This window comes from Natator depressus, chromosome 5 (genome assembly GCF_965152275.1).
Source record: "Natator depressus isolate rNatDep1 chromosome 5, rNatDep2.hap1, whole genome shotgun sequence".
Lineage (NCBI taxonomy): Eukaryota > Metazoa > Chordata > Testudines > Cheloniidae > Natator > Natator depressus.
This window is the reverse complement of record NC_134238.1, coordinates 38,185,298-38,208,591: the sequence shown is the minus strand read 5'-3', so window position 1 is coordinate 38,208,591 and position 23,294 is coordinate 38,185,298. Positions and strand designations below refer to the sequence as shown.

At 44.6% G+C, this 23,294-nt stretch overlaps 1 protein-coding gene across 2 annotated transcripts in view; it reads right to left on the bottom strand.

Moving 5' to 3' along the window:
* NDUFAF2 (NADH:ubiquinone oxidoreductase complex assembly factor 2) overlaps positions 1 to 23,294 on the bottom strand; it is a 144,476-nt gene that overhangs the window by 35,320 nt on the left and 85,862 nt on the right. The window contains exons 3-4 of one of the 2 annotated variants that reach the window (XM_074952593.1): positions 5,456 to 5,514; positions 606 to 646 (exon numbers count right to left, since the gene is read on the bottom strand). In XM_074952593.1, coding sequence (XP_074808694.1) covers positions 606 to 646; positions 5,456 to 5,514 — 100 coding nt within the window. The remainder of the gene's footprint in view (positions 1 to 605; positions 647 to 5,455; positions 5,515 to 23,294) is intronic. The other variant, XM_074952592.1, reaches the window with a different exon arrangement.

The following is a 23,294-nucleotide window of genomic DNA, read 5'->3' as shown; positions in this document are numbered from 1 at the left end:
CAGTCAGAATTGTTCCATTCTTTGTACATTTGTCAGCATGAAAGAGTAAGCAATATTTCACAGCTTTATTCCATTAGAAAGCACTTTTGAAAAAAAGTCAGGACTGCAAAAAGCCCATCTCATTAGCATTGTAAAATGTTAATGCAGTATCTTTTTCTGTTCTGATGAATATGCTGGCAACTGCCTTTGAAGCATGCATTTTAATGTCAATTGGCATGAAAAAATCATACTAGGATATAGCGGGTCTGATTTTTTAAAGAAATAATAAGAGCCATTTTAGAATTCACTTATTTAGAAGTTTCTGAATGACCACAATTACTTAGCCCAACATCACAATGTAACTTAATTCTGATAAATTCTATGTAAGAAACAGATATATAAACAATGGAGGAATTTCATTTCTACTTCCACACCCTGACATTAACACTGTACTATAAAATTCTGAAAAAAGCTTATATCGCTACTGAATATAATTTACATAACACAAAATAGGCAGGCAGCACTATTTACATTCTCTCTCTAAAATGGTTGGACGGATCAGTCCAAGAAAACTAATAGGTCTAGTTAAACTGGATTTACAATTGACAAGGTACTTCAGCTCTTACCTCCATTGTGGGTGGATCCTTTCTTCTTTTTCGAATCCAAGCTGCAAAACATATTAAAATATTTCAAAGAAGGCAAACATTTCTGACACCTCAGAGATATTATGAATTCACAAAAGGCACAGCCACATAAAGCAACAATTTGCAGGAGACTATAATAGCAAATTCCCCCAAAATATAGTATTTAATTTTTAAGCAGTTATTTGCCCTTACCCAAAACCCTAAGTCGGTAATATTCACCCCTTCAGTTTAGAGAGCATGAACAAGACCTATGCACTACTTAAATCTTCAAAGAAGGGCTCAAGCCTTTTGTGAAGCTCTCTGCACAACAGTGAATTTCACCCAGAGAAAACAACAAAACGACTCTCCAGCAAAGGGCATGATCAATGGCTTTACACCACTTTGGAGAGAGGACTCCTGGATATAGCTAAAGCGTTAAAGTCCAAAAATTTAGAAGTTACTCATGAAAATGTGACAAATAGGATGTATGGTGGGATTCTGAAACCCTTACTCATGCTGAGGTAGTACCCTTGCTCTACAAATAATCCCACTGGCTGAGTACAAGTAGCAGAGTCTGGCCCATTCTGTGATAGATATGACAATTACAGGCCTAGCTGCACTTCCAACCCCATCTGGTCTCTCTGAGCACACCTCCACCCGTCCCCCCGGGGTATCAGGCTTTGTGCCTTCAACCCTCCTGGGGTGAAACCACGATTCTCCCTGGGATGCAGTACCCTGCACATCAACCATGCTTATCCAAACAGGTATGCCTGTGTTCGCTACCTACAGTTCTTCCCTGAAGAAACTTGTGACCAGTGGATTAGTGACTCAAAATAGCCTTGTTAAAACCAAATATTGTTTATTCTTAACCACTGGAACAAAGCATAAAATAAGATCAAAAGGTTTTTTTTAAAAAACAATGCAAGGAATGAGTGCAAGTCTATCATACCTGAAGTCCTACCATCCTTAACATGAAGACCTAGTATGTCTAACTTCACAGACACCCCAAGCTCTGGAATCTTAGGGTATGTCTATACTACAATTAAACACCCATGGCTGGCCTGCATCAGCTGACTTGGGCTCGTGGGGCTCAGGCTTCGGGGCTCTTTAATTGTAATGTAGACATCCAGGCTCAGGCTGGAGCCCAGGCCGCTCACTTGGGAGAGGGTCCCCAAACAGCTACACGGCAATTAAACAGCCCTGTAGTCTGAGCGCCTCGAGTCCAACTCAGCTGATATGGTCTGCGGGTGTTTCATTGCAGAGTAGACATACCTTAAGTCCCTCAAGGATGTGGTAAGAACTGTCTTTAAAGGCAGACAAAGCTCTTTGTTCTCTCAGCTCACATGCTTGGACCTGATGTCCAAAACCAGTTTGGTGTGCTCTACAGGGGCCAACCTAGAGCATCAAAGCAAAAGGCCTGTGCATTGTCTCAGGTGTTTTGTAACAGTTCCCAAGAATTTGTTGAGGGATGTCTTATTTTGAGTCATGTTTGTTTCCCAATACTCCTATTGATTTAATCCAATGTAGTAATTCAGTAAATATTCCAATAACCAGGTCAAAATACAGTATTCAGTGTGGGGTTGCACAATTCATAGCTTCTGTAGGCCAAGTGCATTGCACCCAACAGGAGCTCCTTGCATCAATCCAGTCCCTCCCACAAGCTCCCTGTATGCCACCCTCCCATCCCTCTCTCTTTCACAGACTCCCTGCAACTCTCCCTGCCCATCCCATGCCTAGAGCTCTGTCTCTCCTCCTCATTCCCACCTCTGCCACATGCCAGTGGTTTGGGGTGTTTCCCTCTCCCCATACCATTGTACCCCATTCCCTTCCATGGCAAGGGCTGTGTGGCAACCCTATTCCTCTCTTCCACCCCTGGCAGGAACCCCGTGCGTGCCCCATTCTCCCCTCTACCCATGCTGAAGTTTCTGTAAGGCCCCCTCATACCAGGCTCCTGCATAGTCTCCCCCTTGCAAAGGTTGCTGTGTGCCCCTCACCCCATGGCAGGGTCTGGGTTCCCTCCACTCCCATTCCTCCTCACCAGGTCCTGCCACCCCAAAGTCCCTGCTTTCAACTCCGTATCTTCATTCCACCAATGAAGGTCTCTCTTCCACACCCACCCCAGCCACCCAGTTCCTCCTTGTGCCATACAGTAAGTCCCCTAGAAAATATATAGATATAATGCTTCCTCTACACCGGGGATGTCAAACTTGAATCACCAGGAGGGCCACATGAGGACTAGTACATTGGCCTGAGGGCCGCATCACTGACACCGCCCCTGCCCGCTGCCCCCAGCCCTGCCCTCTACTCCACCCCTTCCATGAGGCCCCACCCCTGCCCTGCCTCTTCCCACCCCCACCCCAAAGTCCCCACCCCAACTCTGCCCCCTCCCTGCCCCTATTCCAACCCCTTCCCCAAATCCCCGCCCCTGCCCTGCCTCTTCTCCGCCTCCTCCCCTGAGTGTGCGGCTCCCCGCTTCTCCTGCCTCCCTCCTGGAAACAGCTGTTTGGCGGCAAGAAGTGCCTGGAGGTAGGCAGAGGAGCAGATACATGGCGTGCTGGGGGGAGGGGGAGAGGAGCTTGGCGGGCCACAGGAAATAACTCCAGGAGGTGCGGGGAGCTTGGCGGGCCACAGGAAATAACTCCGGGGGGTGCGGGGAGCTTGGCGGGCCACAGGAAATAACTCCGGGGGGTGCGGGGAGCTTGGCGGGCCACAGGAAATAACCCCACACGCGAGGGCCCCGTGCTTGAGACCCCTGCTCTACACGCTAAACACAGTCTCTGGTTTCCCCAATGACACACTTCCCATGGGGCAGAAACAAGAATCCCAGGGCAAGGCAGCCACAGGCTGCAGCTACACAGAGCAGTAGGAAGTTTTTGTTACCTCTTTTCTGTATGTTGTTCTTGTTCCTAATAAAGGGTCTATCTGGACACCACTCTGCTCATCAGGCAGATACTACATAGTACCAGGTGTGGAAGGTACACCATGCTGGAAGACCCAGTGAGAGTTCACATTGCAAAGCCTACTGCAGAGCCCATGCAACTGCAAGTAATTCCCCACCAGCCCTAAGAATCTGGGGAAGTTCTGCTTATGCTTGGAAAAGGTTCAGACAGCAATTTGAATGGTATATGAAAGCTACAGGGGCAAATAAACCAGAGAATAAGCAAAAGATTGCTCTGCTCTTAATGGTAGCAGGTACAGAAGCCCTAAATGTACACAATGCATTCTAAACAGATGGTGGTGGTGGAAGAGAAGAAGGTTTGAAGAAATAACAAAAGTGTTTGAGGATCATTGTGTTCCTAGGGGGAAAAAAAGTTACTTATGAGAGAGATATGTTCAGGATGAGAACACAGAATGAAGATGAAACAATAAAGCAGTTTGTCAGGCTTAAAACAAAAAAGTCAGTGTTGTAATATTAAAAAACTCTCATTAAAGATCAGATTGTCCTGTGATGTAACAGTTACTAGGCAATGGATCTGACGCTAGAAAGGGCAATACGTACATACCAAGCAGCAAAACAAACAGAAACACAAATAAAAAGCTTACAGATAGGCACAGAGCTGATGGCAAAGTACTATAGCTAAACCAGAAAGGGAAAAGCTCACAGAAATTGGCCAAGGACAGAAACATGGAAAGCAGAAAACAAATCCAGCGATGTAGCAATCATGAGTACAGGAAATGCCCAGCATTCAGGCAAGTATGTAGAAACTGCAGTGAACCTAAGCATTATGCTAAAATGTGCAGAGAAAGCAGGAAAGCGCACGGGATTCCTCAAGTGAAGAGGAAGAGCTGTTCTTAAGACAATAATAAAGGCGTCAGAGAACTCAAAAGACTGGGTAATTAAATTGTGTACAAATGGTTGGCACATATGTAACGTCCAAAACAGACATTGGGGCACATGTAAATGGAATAACAGGAAGTGAAATAGAGAAATGTAAGGAGCACGTGAAAGTGGAAAAGTCAAAAGTGTCTGTGAAAGACTATTCTGAACAAACAATTCTAGTGGTGGGTGAGTGCACACTGACACTTAAATGTAATGGGAAAATGATAAAACAAGAATTTGTGGTCGTACGCAGAGGGAAGCAAACAAAGTGTTTTGGGCCTTCCCACATGTAAGGTGCTTGGTCTTGTTAAGAGGATGTATGCCAGAAAGACAACATAGAACCAGCTATGAATGTATTAATCATTTCATATGAAGATTTATTCACAGGAGATGAATGCTTTCCACTAATATATAAGATATAGTAAAGAGAAGATGCAGAACCTGTAGTACACGCTACACAAAATGTTCCTCAAGCTTTAAGAAAGAGGCTAGACTAAGAGCCGCAAACCAAATGGTATCATCTGGAGAATAGAACAACATACAGCCCGAGTTCACACTTTAGTAACTGTACAGAAAAAAGGAGGGGTACTATGACTATATATGGACCAACCCTCAGGCGTTAAACTAAAATATAAGGGTACACTTCCACTTACTCACAAGAAGTGAACTGTTGTCCCAGATGGCGGGAGCCAAATTCTTCAGCAAATTAGATGCATCAGCTGGATGTTGGCAGATCTCTTGGACACAGAGCTCAAATATCTGCACTTTCAACACACCATTTGGCAGATACTGCTTCCTAAGACTGCTTTTCAGAATATGTTCAACTCCAAAAGTATTTCGCCATGCAACAAGCCAGATGCTAGAGGGCCTAGCAAGCATGAACGGGTACATTGATGACATAATTTAGAGCAGCACTTCCACTGAACATCAGGAAATACCAAACAGTTCTGGAAATTGCGAGAGCTAACCACCTTAATGTGACTAAATGTCAATTTCAAACAATGCTAATAATGTATTTGGGAGAGACACTCACCTCAAAAAGAATTTTGTCTGATGAATCAAAGATTAAGGCAGTACTGAACATGTTGAGATCTGAAGATAAAAAGGGGATTCAAATGTTGCTAGGCATGTTGAATTATGTCAGCAAATACATACTTTATTATACAGCTTGCACAACTCATCTAAGATATCTCCCTCACAAGATCATTGTGACGGGGCGCACTCGCCTCTCATGAGCACTTCCTGTCGGGTAGGTATGAACCTGCATTCTCTCTCTGCTCGTGGTGCTCCTGTTGGCTGTTGCCTGAGTCAGATGCGTCTTCAATGGCTCAGCCCTCCAGCTAAGTCACACAATGTCTAAAATGGATGAACCCCTTCCGGGAAAACAAAGGTCCAAAAAGGACTATCACTGTGCCCTTGTTGGTATCTGTGGCCCCCACACTGGGCTAGCTGCAAGTCTGACCTGCCCTGGTATAGAGCAGTGCCCCCAGGGCTTTCTCCCAGGAGACTCTTTGCCTTTGCTTTCCTTCAAGTTCATCCTCCTTCTGGAGTGACAAAGTCCAACAAATGGTTGGCTCTCTGCAGGGTCTTCAGCCCCATCCCTGAGCCCTTTAAATACCAACCCTGTGCTTAGGCTTCTAAACGAAACCTGTCCCCTTCTTGGGTCTTTGGCCAATATGCCAGTGGTTGGTGGGGGGGCACCCAGGCTCGCCCACTATTCCGGGTCCCAACCCAGGGACCTTATAAACAGCAGCTATGTACTGATTCCATTAATGAATTGCTCCTGCTACATTCCCTGGGCCGCTTCCTACGCAGCGCCCTCCTCTTCACCCTTACTTCAGGGCTGAAGTTCTCAACTCTTCTTCCTCCCCAAATGCCAATGCCATCAGAACCCATCTTCTGGTTCTCCCTTGAGCTCCAGCAAGTATCACACTTTCTTACTCCTCTGGTCCGAGACAGGAATTAACCTGCTCAGGCCCTGCACCGCCTTTTATCTGAGCCTGCTGCGCTCTGATTGGCTGCTTCCCTTCGGTCTCTGCAGGCAGGAGGACTCAACTTCACTGGGGTTAGGTGTGGTAGGACCATAAGGCCTCCAGCAGGGGGCCTCAACGGGTCTGATATACCATGTCTCAGTCATCAAATGGGTATGGATACCAGAGCATGAAAGAGTTCAATGATTTAAAACACACACTGACATCAGCTCCAGTGCTGCAATTTTTTGACCCACTGTAGGTCATCAAATTCTCTACAGATGCATTGAAAGAAGGGCTTGAAGTTGTACTATTACCATGTCATCAAACTGATTGGTTGCAAGTCTCATATGCATTTAGGGCTATGACAGCAACAGAGATGTATGCACAAACTGAAAAAGAAACGCTAGGTACGGTGTACAAAATGTCAAATCCTTCTATGGTAGAAGCTTCAAAACAGAAACTGATCACAAACCACTGATTGCAGTACACAAAAGGGGACTTGAAGAAACATCACCAAGAATACAGTGACTACTTTTGAAAATACGGAAGTATGAATTCATAGATTCCAAGGCCAGAAGGAACCTTAGTGATCGCTTAGTCTGACTTCCTGTAGAACACTGGTCACAGAGCTTCCCCAAAATAATTCCTAGAGCATATTTTTAAATCAAGAATGGATGTTTTTCTAAAAATTGTCTGTGATGAAGAATTCACCATGACCCTTGGTAAACTGTTCCAATGATTAATTACCCTCACTGTTAAAAATGTACGCCTTATTTCCAGTCTGAAGTGATCTAGCTTCAACTTCCTGCCACTGCAAAAAGAAAAGGAGTACTAGTGGCACCTTAGAGACTAACCAATTTATTTGAGCATAAGCTTTCGTGTAGCTCACGAAAGCTTATGCTCAAATAAATTGGTTAGTCTCTAAGGTGCCACTAGTACTCCTTTTCTTTTTGCGAATTCAGACTAACACGGCTGCTACTCTGATTCCTGCCACTGGAGTGTTAAGCAAAATAGACAGACTCAAGGAGATCAATCACTATCAGGAATCCTTTAATCGTTCTTGTGGCTCTTCTCTGAACTCTCTCCAATGTATTAACATCCTTCTTGAATTGCGGGCACCAGAACTAGACACAGTATTCCAGCAGCAGTCACACCAGTGCCAAATTCATAGAGGAAAAATAACCTCTCTAGTCCTACTCAGGATTCCCTTGCTCATGAATCTCAAGATTGCATTAACTTTTTTGGCCACAGCATCACACTGGGAGCTCACAATCAGCTGACTAGCCATTACGACCCCCAAATCTTTTTCAGAGTCACTGCTCTCAGGAGAGAGTCCCTCATCTTGTAAGTATGCCCTACATTCTTTGTTCCTAGATGCACACATTTATATTTAGCCTATTAAAATGCATATTTTGCTCACTCCCAGTTTACCAAGCAATCCAGATTACTCTGAATCAGTGACCAATCCTTTTCATTATTTATCACTCCCCAATTTTTGTGTCATCTGCAAACTTTATCAGTGATGGTTTGCAGCAGACACTAATACTCCTCTTGTGCTTTATCTGTTAAGACATTGAACCATAAGCATTCAATAGCATTTTCTTTTGTGTTATCAGTGACTCAGAAACAAGTATTGTGATGTTCTACATACTGTGTCACTACTCTTCCCCTTTTGCCTACTTGGTCCTTCCTAAATAGGTTATAACCATTAATTTTAACTTTATAATTGTGCAAATCATCCTACCAGGTTTGAGAAATACCAATTAGACCAAATTTATGTTCATAAATGAGCAATTCCAATTCCTCATTTGTTACACAGGCTCCTAGTGTTGGCATATAGGATAGTCAAGAATTTCTTCTCTTCATGTCCTTTGGTTCCTTGATTACTTCTGTTCTCAACATCTCAATTTTGTGCTGAGTGCTCATATCATCCCTCTTTTTGCCCTTCCATTTTGTTATTACTTTTACTACGACCTGATTACTCTAGCCAGTCTGTCCTCAAGGAGATTGGTCCCTCTTATAATTAGGTGGAGGCCATCCAAACTACACAGTCCCCTCTCTCCACAGCAAAGTGGACCAATGTTCCACAAAACCAAAACCCCTTACCCTACACCAATTTTAGCCAGTGGTTCATTTCTGTAATCTTTTACCTTCTGTCTTCCTTTGCTCATGTGAGAGGAAGGGTCTCAGAAGATCTTTTGGACATTCTTCTTCAGCACACTTCTGAGTTCCCTGAAGTCATCTGCTATCTGCAAGATATCCCACGCTGCAGTATCATTAGTGCCAATATGAACCATCACCACTGGATCCTTGCCCAATGACTTGAGAAGTTACTTTAAGATTGGATAGACTTCTGGTGTCGCGGCTCCAGAAAGCAGCATACTGTTCTGTTGTCCATCTGCCTCTTGCAGAATGTTCTTTCTAGTCTTCTGAGTATTGAATCTTCAACAAGCATTGTCTGTCTTCCTTGGATGACTAGAGAACTCTTTGTGGGCAAGCTTGATTTTCCTACAGGTTGAACTGAGCTGTCATCCACATGTGTCCCCCCATAGATCTCTTTGTTCCCTTCAACCTGCTGGATTGTGAGAAGTACCTTGCAAAGTTTTCATATTCAGGACTTGGTATGAATTTGAAACTTCTAGTTATATGGAATCCCTCCCGTCTTCTTCCCTCTGGTGGCAACAGCCTGACCATCCTCATCTATCTCCAGCTGTGTAGAATGCCACAATGACCTCTTGCCTCTGGTGGTTATGAACTGCCAGGCCTGACTTCCTCACTCTCCAATTCCTTGGTAGCCAGCTCCTTTCTTCCAGGAACCTGGGGTACTAGGTGGTGTTTTCCCAACCTGACAGTCTAGGAACTCCTCAGCTTCTCCGATTCTCAATAGCATCTCAACTTGCCCCTCCATCCAATAATCTTTTTCTCCAGCACAGAAACCAATTTCCACTTCATGCACATAAAATCCCTTCTGTCATCAGGTAGGAAAGAGAAGATGGCACATCCGCTACAGGTCATCCCCACTATTCTATTGCTGGCCATCTTGATATCACACGTAGTGAGGAATCTGAAAGCAAAGCCTCTCACCCTGCCCCTCTAAACTTCCTTGGAAACTCCCTTGTTAGCTGCCTGTTTGCAGCTCTTGGATTTTCCGAGCAAGTGACTTTTTATACCAAGTCTTCCCTGCTTAACTCAGCTCTGTTCCTCACCATTAGGGAGCAATTAACCAATCGGAGACTTCAAACATGTGGGCTGATGAAAGCTCCAAGGGCTAGCGCCTCATGGGCTTTACAGGGCACCCTGCTTACTCAGGGGCCCAGGGCCCATCTACAGTCCTTTTACAGAGAACAGTCAACCAAACCACCAACAGATGGACCAGACACACCACTCACTGAGTCCCGCTACCTCAAAGCACAGAGTCTGCAGGTACTCCCTCCAAAACTCCCCTGGTTGCTGCCTCTGTTCAAAGTTGTAACCCTGGAGTTCCAACCTGTATCCTATTTAGTAATAGCAGACACAGTCTCAAGAGGTTATGCTCCATTAGACAGTACATAGCCTGATAATCTGAAACAAGCAGTAATCATACATGTGAATGTTATAAAATCATCACATGCTGTATTTCCAAGCTTACGGGATGAACAGGAGACAAACAGCTAAAAGTGAAATCCTGCAAGCAGTGATAAGCTATAAGTATAGGAGGGAAAAAATGCAACACTTCCTACCTGCCTATTCCCTCAATAAAAGTTAACTTTTAGTGATCTCAGGAGTGCTCTTAAAGGGGACACATATTGTGGTTCTCACAATGATGAGAAAGAAAACATTGGAAAGAATACACAAAGGGCAGTTGGGAATGACCAAATCAAAGAGGAGAGCTAGAAAAATTGTATTCTGGTCACTAGTGATATTGAAGAAATGGGGAACAGGTGAGGAATATGTCAGAAGTACAGAAATTCCCAGCAGAAAGAAGCAATGGTACCATATGAAAAAATGCTTAGTTCCATAGAACAAAGTTAGAATTGATATGTTCAGTTTGAGAAGACATGACCACCTGGTTACAATAGACTACTTTACTAATTTCCCAGAAGTAGTCATATTTGAAGATCCCACTGCAGCAAAAGGCACGTTAAGTTTGTATTTGTACATCATGAAATGCCAAGAACAGTAATAACTGACAAACAGAGAACAGTTCAAGAATAGGGCATTCCTGGATTTTGCTAAAATGTACAAACTTTCATCACAAGACAGCTAGTCCTAGATATCCTCAAAGCCAATGCTGTATGTGGAATATGTACAGTGAAGAACTTGCTAAAAATCTATCTATCTATCTATATATAAAAAAGATTTATATTTAGCACTACTCAGCTATTGAGCTACAATGAAAAACATCACCTGTTGAACTCCTTTACAAGAACAAATGGATATAAACTGGCCATCAATAAATTTAGGCTTAAAATTAGACAAAGCTTTCTAACCACCATAGGAGTGAAGTTCTGGAACAATTTCCCAAGAGGAGTAGTGGTGGCAAAAACCTAACTGGTCTGAAGACTGAGACTGGAAGATTCTGGAGGGGATGGTATGATGAGATTGCCTATAATGTCATATGGCCCATCCGTGACTGCTATTAGCAAACATTTCCAATGGCTGGAAATGGGACACTAGATGGGGAGGGCCCTGAGTTACTACAGACAATTCTTTCCCAGGTGTCTTGCTGATGGGTCTCGCCCACCTGTTCAGGGTCTAATTGACTGTCATATTTGGAATCGGGAAAGAATTTTTCTCCAGGTCACATTGGCAGACATCCTGGAGGGTTGTCTACTTCCTCTGCAGCATGGGGGACGGGTCACTTGCTACTCTGAACTAGAGTAAATGATGGATTTTCTGTAACCTTAAGTCTTTAAATCAAGATCTGAGGACTTCAGTAACTCAGCAGAGGTCATGGGTCTATCACAGGAGTGGATGGGTGAGGTTCTGTGGCCTGTGATGTGCAGGTCAGACTAGATGATCATGATGGTCCCTTCTGGCCTTAAAGTCTATGAAATGTATAAAGACTCAATTACCAGATATGGGGAAAAAATAAAGGATGACCAAGGGGTCTGCAATAGTGAGGAAAAGACTAGGAAAGTACAATGAGACAAAATATTACAATAAAGGAACAAGACATTTTCCACAGTTAAAAAACAAAAAAGACTGAGAATTTGGCAAGACGGGCACTGGCCAGTCAAAACTACAGCAATCAAAGATGAAGGCAAAAATCTTATGAAGGAATCCTAAGCATCTGCTCAAGATACCTGAAAATACGGCTGTGACAAGTGAAGTGAGAGCAGACACTTTTTGAAAATAATACACAAAACTGACCCTGTAATTGACTATGAGACTGAATGGTCTTTTACAAATAAGGATTTGCCTTAAGAGGGTTTACAAAACAGAAAATTAGGCACATTGCTGAAATGCTGAATGAGACTGATTGAAACATGTTAAGGTCGTGTTAAAGGAACCGGAAGGGTTGTGAAGTCAGGTATTGTATTTATTACAGTTTGTAAATTTCATAGTGTTATAGTAATTCCTCCTGGAAGTGAAGAGATGCCACACTTCTAGATACTGTCATTGGTTTCCTATGACACAGTTCCAGCTGGGGCAGAAACAAAAGCAGCTCAGGACAGGCAGACTGGAGCATGATGCCTCTGTTGTTGTTTTTTTCAAATTTCTGCCCCAGATGGGATTCAGACTCAGAGTGCCTGGGCTGGTGTTCAGATTCAATGATCATAACATATCAGGGGAGCCACACAGGTCCTATAAGACCAGGACAGGGCTGTTGCAAGCTGCAGCTACACAGGATAGTAGGAAGTGTTATCTTATTCTGTACTTAGTTTCTGTTCATAATAAATGGTTTATCTTGACAACTCTGATTGTCATGAAAATACTGTACCTCCCACCAGGTCCTTTTCCACCAGGTCCTTTCCTCCCCTCCCCCCAGCCCCCCCCAACCACCGTCCCTCAGTCCTCTCCAGGTCCCTGCTTCCTTCTTCTTCTACCTCCACTCCCTACCAACAGTGCTGCATCCCTCCAGTGCCTGCTGCTTCCCTGTCTCTCCTACCCCGTTCCTTGCTCCACGTGCACAGGCACACACTTCCTGTAAGGCTCTCTTATTTTTGTTAGTGTGCAGGATACAATGTCCACTCAAGTTAACTCAAGTTAAACTGCTGCTTCTAATATGTGTGCACAGCAGCAGGGGGCAGTAGTTGAGATTTCTCCGCCTGCAGCACCAGAAAATCTGGGGGCCCTGATGTTCCTGTCAATCAGGCATTCCCAGTATTCCCATTTGCACCAATCTCAACAGGTTTTGGCTCACGGATGTCGAGAACACTCCCAGAAACGTTGGTATTGATCAGATGGGCTGTTCCAAAGTCACTGCATTACAGACAAATGCCAAGTTCCATGTTAGACCTCACTTCACTTGGCTAATGAATTATTAAAAAAGACCACTTGAAATCCATCACAGACACCACACAAATATATATCTCTGGTACTGTCCATATATACATCAATATTTGTCAGCATTTAGAAGCACCAGTGCACTAGCATTTAGCTTATTTGAGCTTTCAACGTATAGAAATGAGGCGTGTATGACTGCAAATATTCTGTCTCTCCCACTATAATTTTTCAAATGAATAAGCAGCAGAAACACAAGCGGCCAGTAGTGAGCATCAGGACAGATGTAAGGACAACCAGTTCCACATACACATATATAGCAAAATGTTCTCCTATGTGTCTGTAGAATTAAGACACTTGCTATTGTGTTTGAAAACAGAGAAAAAGTGACATTCAATGAAATATGTTTGCATTCATAATATGAGTTGTGGGCATCTATAAAAATTCCAGGATGGTTTGTGGAGCACTTCATGACAATCTTTACCATTTCTAATACAGTACTATTTTACATTCACACAGCACTTCCACAGAAAGACAAAGAGCACTCTGCAAACTGCATAGATAGAGATTGTTTCACTTCACCACTGAAATGAAACATGGCAGCCAATCTGCTCCAGCAACACCATGAAATAGCTGGTAGGAGGAACTAGTCTCCAATTAAAATGAGAGCGGTATTATGAAGATTGGGCAATTTCATTTTGCCTATCTGGAATTTAGCCAGGACTCCAAAGTTAACAGCCTTAACTCAAGGATAATACTAAGGTATCTTTAATGTAGTGTGGCCAGGTGCCCAGTTTTCAACTGGAAAGTCTGGTCGAAAAGGGGACCTGACAGTGTCCGGTCACTGCGAGTGGGAGAGATGGGGAGGCACTAGGCCATCACTCGCTCCAGCCCCTACCCAGCCGGGGCTGCCTCCTACCTTTGTCAGGCAGCTGCAGCTCCCAGCCCTGGCTCCACAGGCAAGTCCCTCCTGACTCAGGTGGGGGGTTGGGGGTGGGAAGGAAAAAGCAATAAGTGACATGGGGAGGGGGTAAGAGGAGCAGATGGGGTGGGGCCTCAGGGAATAGGTGGGACAGGGATGGGGCTTTGGGGGGAAATAGGCAGGACAGGGGACGTTTTTAAAATATTACCAAGCTGGCAACCCTCCTTTAATGACAAGTAGACAGGGCCTCAATTTTTGCCTCTAGTCTACAAGATGGCACCCTCAAAGCAGTATTTCTTCTTTACACGATACTGCTGCATTTCTTCCATGACAGAGAACACCAATTCACTTACCAACACTACTCCTGTGGTGTATTGAGGACTGTGTTGGAATTGCAAGCTATCGCTTTAGGGGCAGATGGGGCTTTTGGGTCTTGCTTTCAGGCTACAGGGATCAGCCTGTTTCTCTTTCTGTTTGGGTTCTGGGGTGTTCTGAATTCTAAGAAATAACATTGTGTTAACATGGCAACCTTCCAGCAAGAGTATTTATGTTTTTATGTAACTTCTTGGTTTATATGCCATGAAACATATAAATTTCCTGATGTGTCTGGGTTTCCTTGGAGGTCCTTCAATCCTGATACTCAAGAGGCCAAACCTTGCCCTTATGGAGAAGTCTTTCAGAACTGAATAGGCAACACTAACCTGTCTACAGAGTTTTCCCACCATCAATCAGAAAACAATAAGAAAATGGTATTCCATTCTATAGGTTGGTTAAGTAGATAAAGTGATTTTCTATTAAATTCTACAGAACTCTATTTGTTTCAGTGCTTACATTTTATAGGATTTTCCCATTGCAATATCTGGCAAGATCACAGCCTAAATTGGTATGGCTATCAAACTGTCACACTTTTCAGCTGATGGCACTGAATGTGGTAGAGATTAAAGTTGTATTGTACAACTGTAAAAACACCAGAAAGACTAAAGCAGGAAGTGACTCATGATTGTTAATAAGGGAACAAGTGTGAGCCTAGTGGTACACAAGTCTTCTCTTCTATCAGATGGTCTATCTCTTCAGACCATCACCAGCAGCAGTTCTGGTGCTCTAGGGAAAACAGTAGGGTTGCCAGGTGTCTGACTGTCGACCGGAACACCCTGTCAAAAAGGGACCCTGGTGGCTCTGACCGGATCATTAAAAGTCCAGTCAGCAGAGCAGCGGGGCAGGCAGGCTGCCTGCCCGGCTCCAAGCAATTCCTGGAAGTGGCCAGTACATTCAGCTCCTAGGCACAGGGGCAGCCAGGGAGGCTCCACAAGCTGCGCCCAAACGCCAGCTCTGCAGCTCCCATTGGCTGGGAACGCAGCCAATGGGAGCTGCAGGGGCGGTGCCTGGAGATGGGGGGGATGCCTGGAGCCTCCTGGCCGCCCCGCACCTAGGACCCAGAGGGACATCCAGGCCACTTCTGCCTGATGTCAGCACTGCCAGGAGTCCCCACCCCCTACCCCAGCCCTGGACCCCCTCCTGCACCCCAAACCCCTCATCTCCGGCCCTACTCCAGAGCCCGCACTCCCAGCTGGAGCCTTCACCCCCACTCCCTGTACCCAACCCCCCTGCTCCAGCCCAGAGCCCCCTCCCACATATTTCTGGCTCCACTCCAGAGCCTGCACCCCCAGCCCAGAGCCCTTACCCCCTCCCACACCCCAACTCCCTGCCCCAGTCCAGTGAAAATGAGAGAGGTGGGGAAGAGTGAGCGACCGGGGGGGAGGGGGTAAGAATGAGTGGGGGGGGGGGGGCGAGGCCTTGGAGAAGGGGGGCAGGACAAGGGTGTTCAGTTTCCTGCAAATAGAAAGTTGGAAACCCTAAAAAAGGGGTAAAGCAGCGGACATGTTAGAAGCATAAGGAAAGGTGTAAAAAGAAAAGGAGTCCTTGTGGCACCTTAGATACTAACCAATTTATTTGAGCATAAGCTTTCGTGAGCTACAGCTCACTTCATCGGATGCATGAAAGGTGTGCAATGGACACAAAACAGGCAGGCAGGCAGCAGGAAAGCAGAAGGCAGTTTTAATGTTTAATAAAGAGGGCAGTTTTTAAACTCACATCATGTAGGTGATTATTTTCTACGGTCTCTCTATGAATGGTTTTTATTACAGCACAGTCAGTTTGATTCCTCAATTCTCAACATCTATAACTTGCTTTCCATTTTGGGAAAATTGCTATTATTTTCTTAAAATGCTAGTATCTTCACAACTGTATTTCAGCTTCAGCTTACCACCAATTCACGGTTCTGTACAAACGGATCTTTGAAATCATACCAAGTTTAAGCTGCAGCTGCAAGTGATTGCAGAAATACAAGCATTTCAATTATCAGAGCGGTAGCCGTGTTGGCCGCTTTTACAGATCCAGACTAAGAGTCCTGTGGCACCTTATAGACTAACAGACGTATTGGAGCATAAGCTTTCGTGGGTGAATTCACCCACGAAAGCTTATGCTCCAATACGTCTGTTAGTCTATAAGGTGCCACAGGACTCTTTGAAGCATTTCAATGTTTGCCTTCCCCTTCCTGCCACCCCCCACTGCCATCCTGGATTCTGAACCAATGATTTGATTAGAGATTTGCAGTTGAATGGAGTGTTTGTATGAAGTGATACTTATTTAATTGCCTCAGCTCAACACTCCACACAGAGAACATTGCAAGTATTTTAACTTTATCTTTAAAAGTTAAATAAATTTTATGAGCAAAATATATGAAGTGAGAAATATGTTATTCAAAATATTTTTACTCGTTAGAGATGACCCTCAGTTTGCTGCACTCATGGAGTGATAAAATGTCATCCCTCATTTATGAAGTTATTTCTCATATCAAACCTTCCATCATCATATTACTCCCGTCTACACGCATAGATAATGCATTTATGATGGTATGCTTTTTTTCGCTCTCCATCTACAAAAAAACCCCAAAACTTTGAATTTATAGTTTTATAGATGGTTCCACCCTGCTTTCCTTGGACTAAATGCCAGAACCACAAAATCTCATAGCTGAACCTTAAAAATAACTTGTTGATCCAAACACAGCACTAGATACTACTTTTCCGAACAGTTACAGCTGAATTCAGTTTAGTATTTGTAATAAGCTACAGTAGAAAATAATGAATTTGTGACACAAATGTTCCTTTACTGCCTGATACAAGTGTCTCCTGTGCAGCAGAGCACACCTCAAATGTTTTAAAAGGTGAACATTCCCCTACCCACCCCCCAAAAACAAAGCCATCCTCTGAACCGACAGTCTTTAATATAGCTTTATCAGTCTTTCAAAAACAACTCTCAGATTTTCTAAAACCCAGATCATTCTTCTATCTTTGGGGAGAAGGATGAGGAGATTTTCATATATTTTCCCCCATTAGGCTTCAGGACATTTTATTTCAAATGCAAAATTATGAAGTCTTCATGAGTTCAGGCAGTACAAATAAAATTTTGTGTATCTGACATGACACTGCCTGTGAACAAATGCTTATGCATGTGTGAAACTTTCCTCACATCAGTACAATTAGGCAGGTACGTAAGTGTTTGCAGGGTCAGATCCATAATCTTGGACTATGATGAGAAAAACCAGCAGCAGCTAAAGTGCAAAAAAAAAAAAAAAAAATGACTAGCAATTATCTAATTTAAGAAAAACCAACTGACTAAATCATATAACTGAGATAGAAGAAGATGTAGTATTTTATATTCTCTATCTGAACACACTTACACACCAAAATTTAGAGATAGAAAAGATCATGGAGACCAGTGGTTTTCAAATTTTTTTCATTTGCGGACCTCTAAAAAATTTCAAATGCAGGTCTGGACCCTTATGGAAATCTTAGACATAGTCTGCAGACCCCATGTTGAAAACCACTGATCTCTAGTCCATCCCCTTTGTGCCTGCAATATACTCCTCTAGTGTTTTGTCCAATCCAGTTTTAAACGACTGAAGCAATGAGATTTCTAGCATAGTTAAATATTATTGTTGAAGGGAACAATAAGATAGATGCTTTAATGTGTGTTATTTGAATGGTGCTCCTTTACTTTTTTTAATTAAAAAAAATGCATCCAGTGAAGGCTATGTCTGGAAATATTTCGACTCGAACACTCCCCTACCCCGATCCCAAAAAAGCAAAATACCTTCACACAGCCAAGACCCATTAGGTTTAGCAAAGCAAAGGAGGTGGTGATACAGGTCTGTGACCAAAACAGGAGGGTTTTTCTGCAAAGCTTTTGAAAATGAATAGATTGCCTGCATTTCAAATTGTCTAATCATGTTGCTGTTGCTATTTATATCTATATGGTACTTTCTGCATTCTGTGCTTATTATTCTGCTATCTTTGTCCGTTTGCAAATTTGCAAGATAACTGGACTTTTCATACCTTGAGACCCTGGCATTCTTTCATCAGCGCTCATTTGCATTCTCATTAGTATGCATGAGATTTTTATTGAACGTTAGTAACTCCTACTGGCACATAATGCACTGTAATAAGCGTAAAAGTGAGCATGCAAATTAAGACTCCCATTAATCACTAAATGTTACCAATCCAAAAAAAAAAAAAACCACAAGAACAGGCAGGCAGTAAAATGCTGCATGAAGCATGCAATTCCTTGAATCTCTACAGGCATTGAAAATGACCGATATCCTTTCAGGAGCACTGTTGACATGAGCTGAGGAGGTAACAGAGGTATTTTATCACTAGATAGTGTAGGTGACCATCCAAAATTACAGCTACAGAAAGGTTATCAGTTGTCTGCATCCACGAGATACTGCCATAGAAAAAAATGTATCATTTATTTTATTTTCTTATTTAAAGGGGAAAGTGTAGTATAACAGGAGGGCTTTATCTAATCACAAAGTTATCTATGTTTATACTGTCAACATGGATTCTTTTAATACCAACGTTAAATGAATTCAAAACAATAATACAAAGGAAAATATACAATAAAGGCTTCATTTTGTAACAAAACTTATCTATACACACAAATTAGAGTCAACTAATACTGGACCCAGGGGAATGGAGGGATTATGATTTTACTTTTGTAATATCAAGCAAGTCTCAGTTTTACATAGAGCTCGAAGGACATTCAAAACCTTTGTAAAAATCATGGCTTTGAGCAGCTGGGAGATTTAGTCCTGGGGAGCTTTTAAATTAAACTAAGAACCGCAGGAAAAGAGAATTGCAGAGGAACTCAGCAGGAATAAAGCTTCAGCCTTGCAGAGCTACGTAACCCCTCAGGACTGGAACATAAAGCCCCACTCCAGAATGTGGAAAAGTGATTTGCACTGTACATTTAGAAGTATATTGATAACTGTGGAGAATATGGGAAATTATGAAAATTATGTGACTCAGTTTACCCACTCACTGTTGTACTGCTACCCACTTGGTCTTAAAGAGGTAACTTTTTTCCAGAGACCTTCCTTGTGCTAAGCAGAGGGGGAGGGATGCTTGAATGTGTGTCTTCAAAGGAGACCATCCTTAAGGATTAACAACAAGTGAAAAGGTTGGGTCCTGGCCAGTGTTCCCTCTAATTTTTGACAGGCTGTGTGAGCAAAAAATGACTTCTGTGCAAATTTTTGTTCGCGCAATGTTTTGCCGTGTGCATGGGGTTTAGGATCTGTGTGCGCGTGCACACGCGCAGAGCTTAGAGGGAACAGTGGTCCTGGCAGAACAAAGGGAGAGCTGCAACCTAGATGAAGCCAGCTCTCTCCAGATTTCCAGAGAAGAAAATGTAGAAAATCCCCAAAAGAGGATAAGAGAGACTGAGGTGTTGGTACGGCTCTTTAAAACCACAGAGGTGAGAAGTTTGGCAATTGGAACAAAAGCGCAGGCTATCTTAGTGACGGGAAAACTCTGGTTACCAGAGCAATCAAAGCTGAAGGAAATGGGCAGAAAGAACACTCCATGATATAAAGAAAAGGAGTACTTGTGGTACCTTAGAGACTAACCAATTTATTTGAGCATAAGCTTTCGTGAGCTACAGCTCACTTCAGTATGCATCCGATGAAGTGAGCTGTAGCTCACGAAAGCTTATGCTCAAATAAATTGGTTAGTCTCCAAGGTGCCACAGGTACTCCTTTTCTTTTTGCGAATACAGACTAACACAGCTGTTACTCTGAAACTCCATGATATGGAGGAGAAGTTGGATGAGTTAGGCTCAGCAGAGGGGACCCAAAACCCTGAAAGAACAACCCAGTTCCCAAAGACCACTCATGAGGAAACTAGGGCAGGGAATTGTGCTTCGGTGTTTATTGTTTTGGCTAGATCTGTATGTCTCTAATGACGTCTAAAGTAAAGAGCAATTGTTCTTAGAAATCCTTCTGCAGTATCAATGTTTATTTGCTTCAACTATCACAGGGTCCTAAAGGGGTAAAGTATAAACCAGAGTGCCCACAAGGGAGAGAGCGTGTTCTTAAGCTACTACTGGAGAGTCTTTGGGAGAGGTTGGGGGGAGGGACAGGTTCCAGCCCTGGTCTTGTGGCCTGTGGGATCCCATTTTCAGAAAGGGAACCACACAGAGAGTCAGTGCCCAGGAAGTGTGCCAGAAAGGCCAGAACCAGAGATGGTGGCTGGAGCCCGCCAAGTGACAAAGGAGAGCTAAAAAGCACAAGTGTCCAGTGTGTGGGGCCCAAACATACCAGCCTGGTGAATGTCCAACAAGGGGAGTTTGACCAGCGCTGAGATACAAACTGTATCTAAAAATATTCAACGTTTTAGACTCATTTCTATATTTGCATCCTCAAATATTTCAAGTGTGTTTTCAGACACAGTTGTTAACCACTAAATTACTAAATATTTCCTAAACAAGAATGTAATCAAACTGAAAGAACTTTACCAAATTCTACCCCTTAAAACTGTACAGGAGTTCAAGCACTTAAGTCTACTGGGTTCCCAAATAGAGCTGGTCGGAAAAACGCCAATGGAACATTTTTTTGTCAAAATGTGATGATTTGTGTAAAGCAAAATGTTTCATGGAGACTGCTCTATTTTGACAAAGATCTGATAGAACCCTGCTTGTCAGGCAGATTTTGATATGCCAACTCGCCCACCTGGCTTATTGTCAGCCCGCCTGTTGGACTGCCTTGGAGACAGGGACCTCAGAGCTTCCAGGATCTGCGGACTGGGCCAGGGCTCCACTCCCTTTTGCAGAAGATTGACATTTTGGAGGTTTGTTCCAAATTGGAATTAAAAGAATTTTCAAAATAGCAAAATCCTCCATGAAACAAAATTATCTTTCTTCACACAGCTCTAGGCCCAAACTTTGCTTAACTGATGGCTATACTGGCTGCTTACCAGAAGACTACAACTTGCACCTGGTTCGTAACTGCAATACATGGCAGTTGCCTTCATCTTTAACACAGAGATGCAATTCACAGAGATTACAGGTCCCAGCATGGAATACAGCTTGGTTGCTCAGATAGAGAGAGAAAGCATTTCATGCTGGCACCAACGGCCTCTGTGGATCGCATGTTCACATAAAAGATGGCTGTTGGCTGCATTTGACCTACAGGCCACACTTTGCCACTGGTTGTGTGCTGCATGGTTCAGATGTGGCCATAGTAATAGCAGAATGAATCCTTAAAACTGTTTACACATCATTCTAAGCATAACGTTTTTTCATCACATGCCCTGTTCTTTTAGATCCTCTATCAATACACAGCCCAAGCCAGCAAGCTCTGCAATGTGGAAACCCCTGGGACAAGGTGAGGGGACAGAAATCTTCCATCTTGGGACCAAATTAAGGTTTAGTCACCAAAGGGCGGTGCTTAAGGCCCAGCTCCATAAGTCACATAATTACATCAGCATCTCAGCTTTTATTTTAAAAGCTCTTTGGGGCAGGGACTGTTTTTGTTCTGTGTTTGTACAGAACTTATGTAACAAGGTGGCTTGCTCCGTCAGCGCTGTGGCCTAGCCAGCCCTGGTTACAGAATGAAGCACATCTGGGTTGAATCAGGTATTTCCCTATAAAGTTCAGCAGCTGGCTGCAGTGAAGAGGGAAGCCGTGGCAAGTCTGCATTAAGTGAGGAAAGGCTCCTGCCAGGAATATCCTGAGACCAGGGGATTTTCCCCAGCAAGGGAGAGCTGGGAAAGACCTACACCAAACGGGGGAGAGACTGCAATGGCTCCAGGCAGGAAGGCCTGGGAAGAGGAAGAGAACCCTTGTCTTGTGTGGACTTAGGAATGGACTTCGTTTTATTTGCAGTTTATTTTATACCAATAAACCAAGTCCCTAGGGAGGGGTTGGTTTTGATCAAGAAAAAAACCTGAAGGGATGATTTATTTGAGCAGTCCAAAGAAGAGAAAGGGAGGCAGGCTGCCAGTAGCGTGACCAGTGGTGAGCTGGAGCCGGTTCGCACCGGTTCGCTAGAACCGGTTGTTAAATTTAGAAGATCTTTTAGAACCAGTTGTTCCACGAGGGATCCAGTGAATCAGCTGTTCGCGCGGGAAGCTGGGCAGGCTGAGAAGCAGGCCGCGGCTTCTTGCTCAGGCCCAGGGAGGCGGAGGTGAGCTGGGGGGGGGGGGCGGCGCGCGAGGAGGGCCACCCCACCACAGCAGGTAACCCGGGGCAGACTGAGAAGCAGGCTGTGGCTTCCCGCTCAGGCCCAGGGAGGCGGAGGTGAGCTTGGGCGGGGGGGGCGAGGAGGGCCGCCCGCGCCGCAGCAGGTAACCCCAGGTTACCTGCTGAGGCGCGGGGTTACCTGCTGTGGCGCGGGCGGCCCTCCTCCGCCACCCTTGGCCTGAGTGTGAAGCTGCCACCTGCTTCTCCGCTCCCCCCCCCCCCCGGCTTCCCGCCTAACAGCTGATTCTTGGGAAGCGGGGGCGCGGAGAAGCAGAGCAAAGGAGGAGGCGGTGCAGAGGTGAGGTGATCTGGGGCTGGGCGTGGGATGGGGAGCTGCCGGTGGGTTTTCCCCGTGGGTGCTCCAGCCCCGGAGCACCCACAGAGTCGGTGCCTAAGGACCACTCCCCCTGCTCCCCCCCTAGCTACGCTCCCCCCACCCCTAGGAGCCATAGGAACCTGCCGGATGCTTCCTGGGAGCTGCCCCAGGTAAGCACCTCCAGGACTCCCCACCTCGCCCTCCGGCAGGTGCCTCTGGCTCTTAGGGGCGGGGTGGGCACCCACTACGGTGGCCCTCCTGCCCGGTTCTGGGGGCAGTCAGGGACAGGGGAGGGGGGTGGATGGGGCAGGGGTCCTGTGGGTGGGCATCAAGGAACGCGGGGGGGTTGGATGGGGCAGGAGTCCCGGGGAGCGGGGGTGGGCAACGACCCCCTCATGGGGTGAGGAGGGAACCCGTTGTTAAGATTGTGGCAGCTCATCACTGAGCATGACCCTAAGCCAAGAGGGGGTGAATGGGAGGCAGCTGGCCCAGTTACAATTTAGCATAATGGGGTCCTGGTCCATGACAAATAAATACAATATTGTTAGTTCTGGTGGTAGTGAAGAAAATTTTGAAAAGATGAACAAATGCCTGCCTGAGCATTGTAACCCAGGGATCTCTTGGTGCCAACTGGCAGAAGGCACAGGGGATACACATGGTT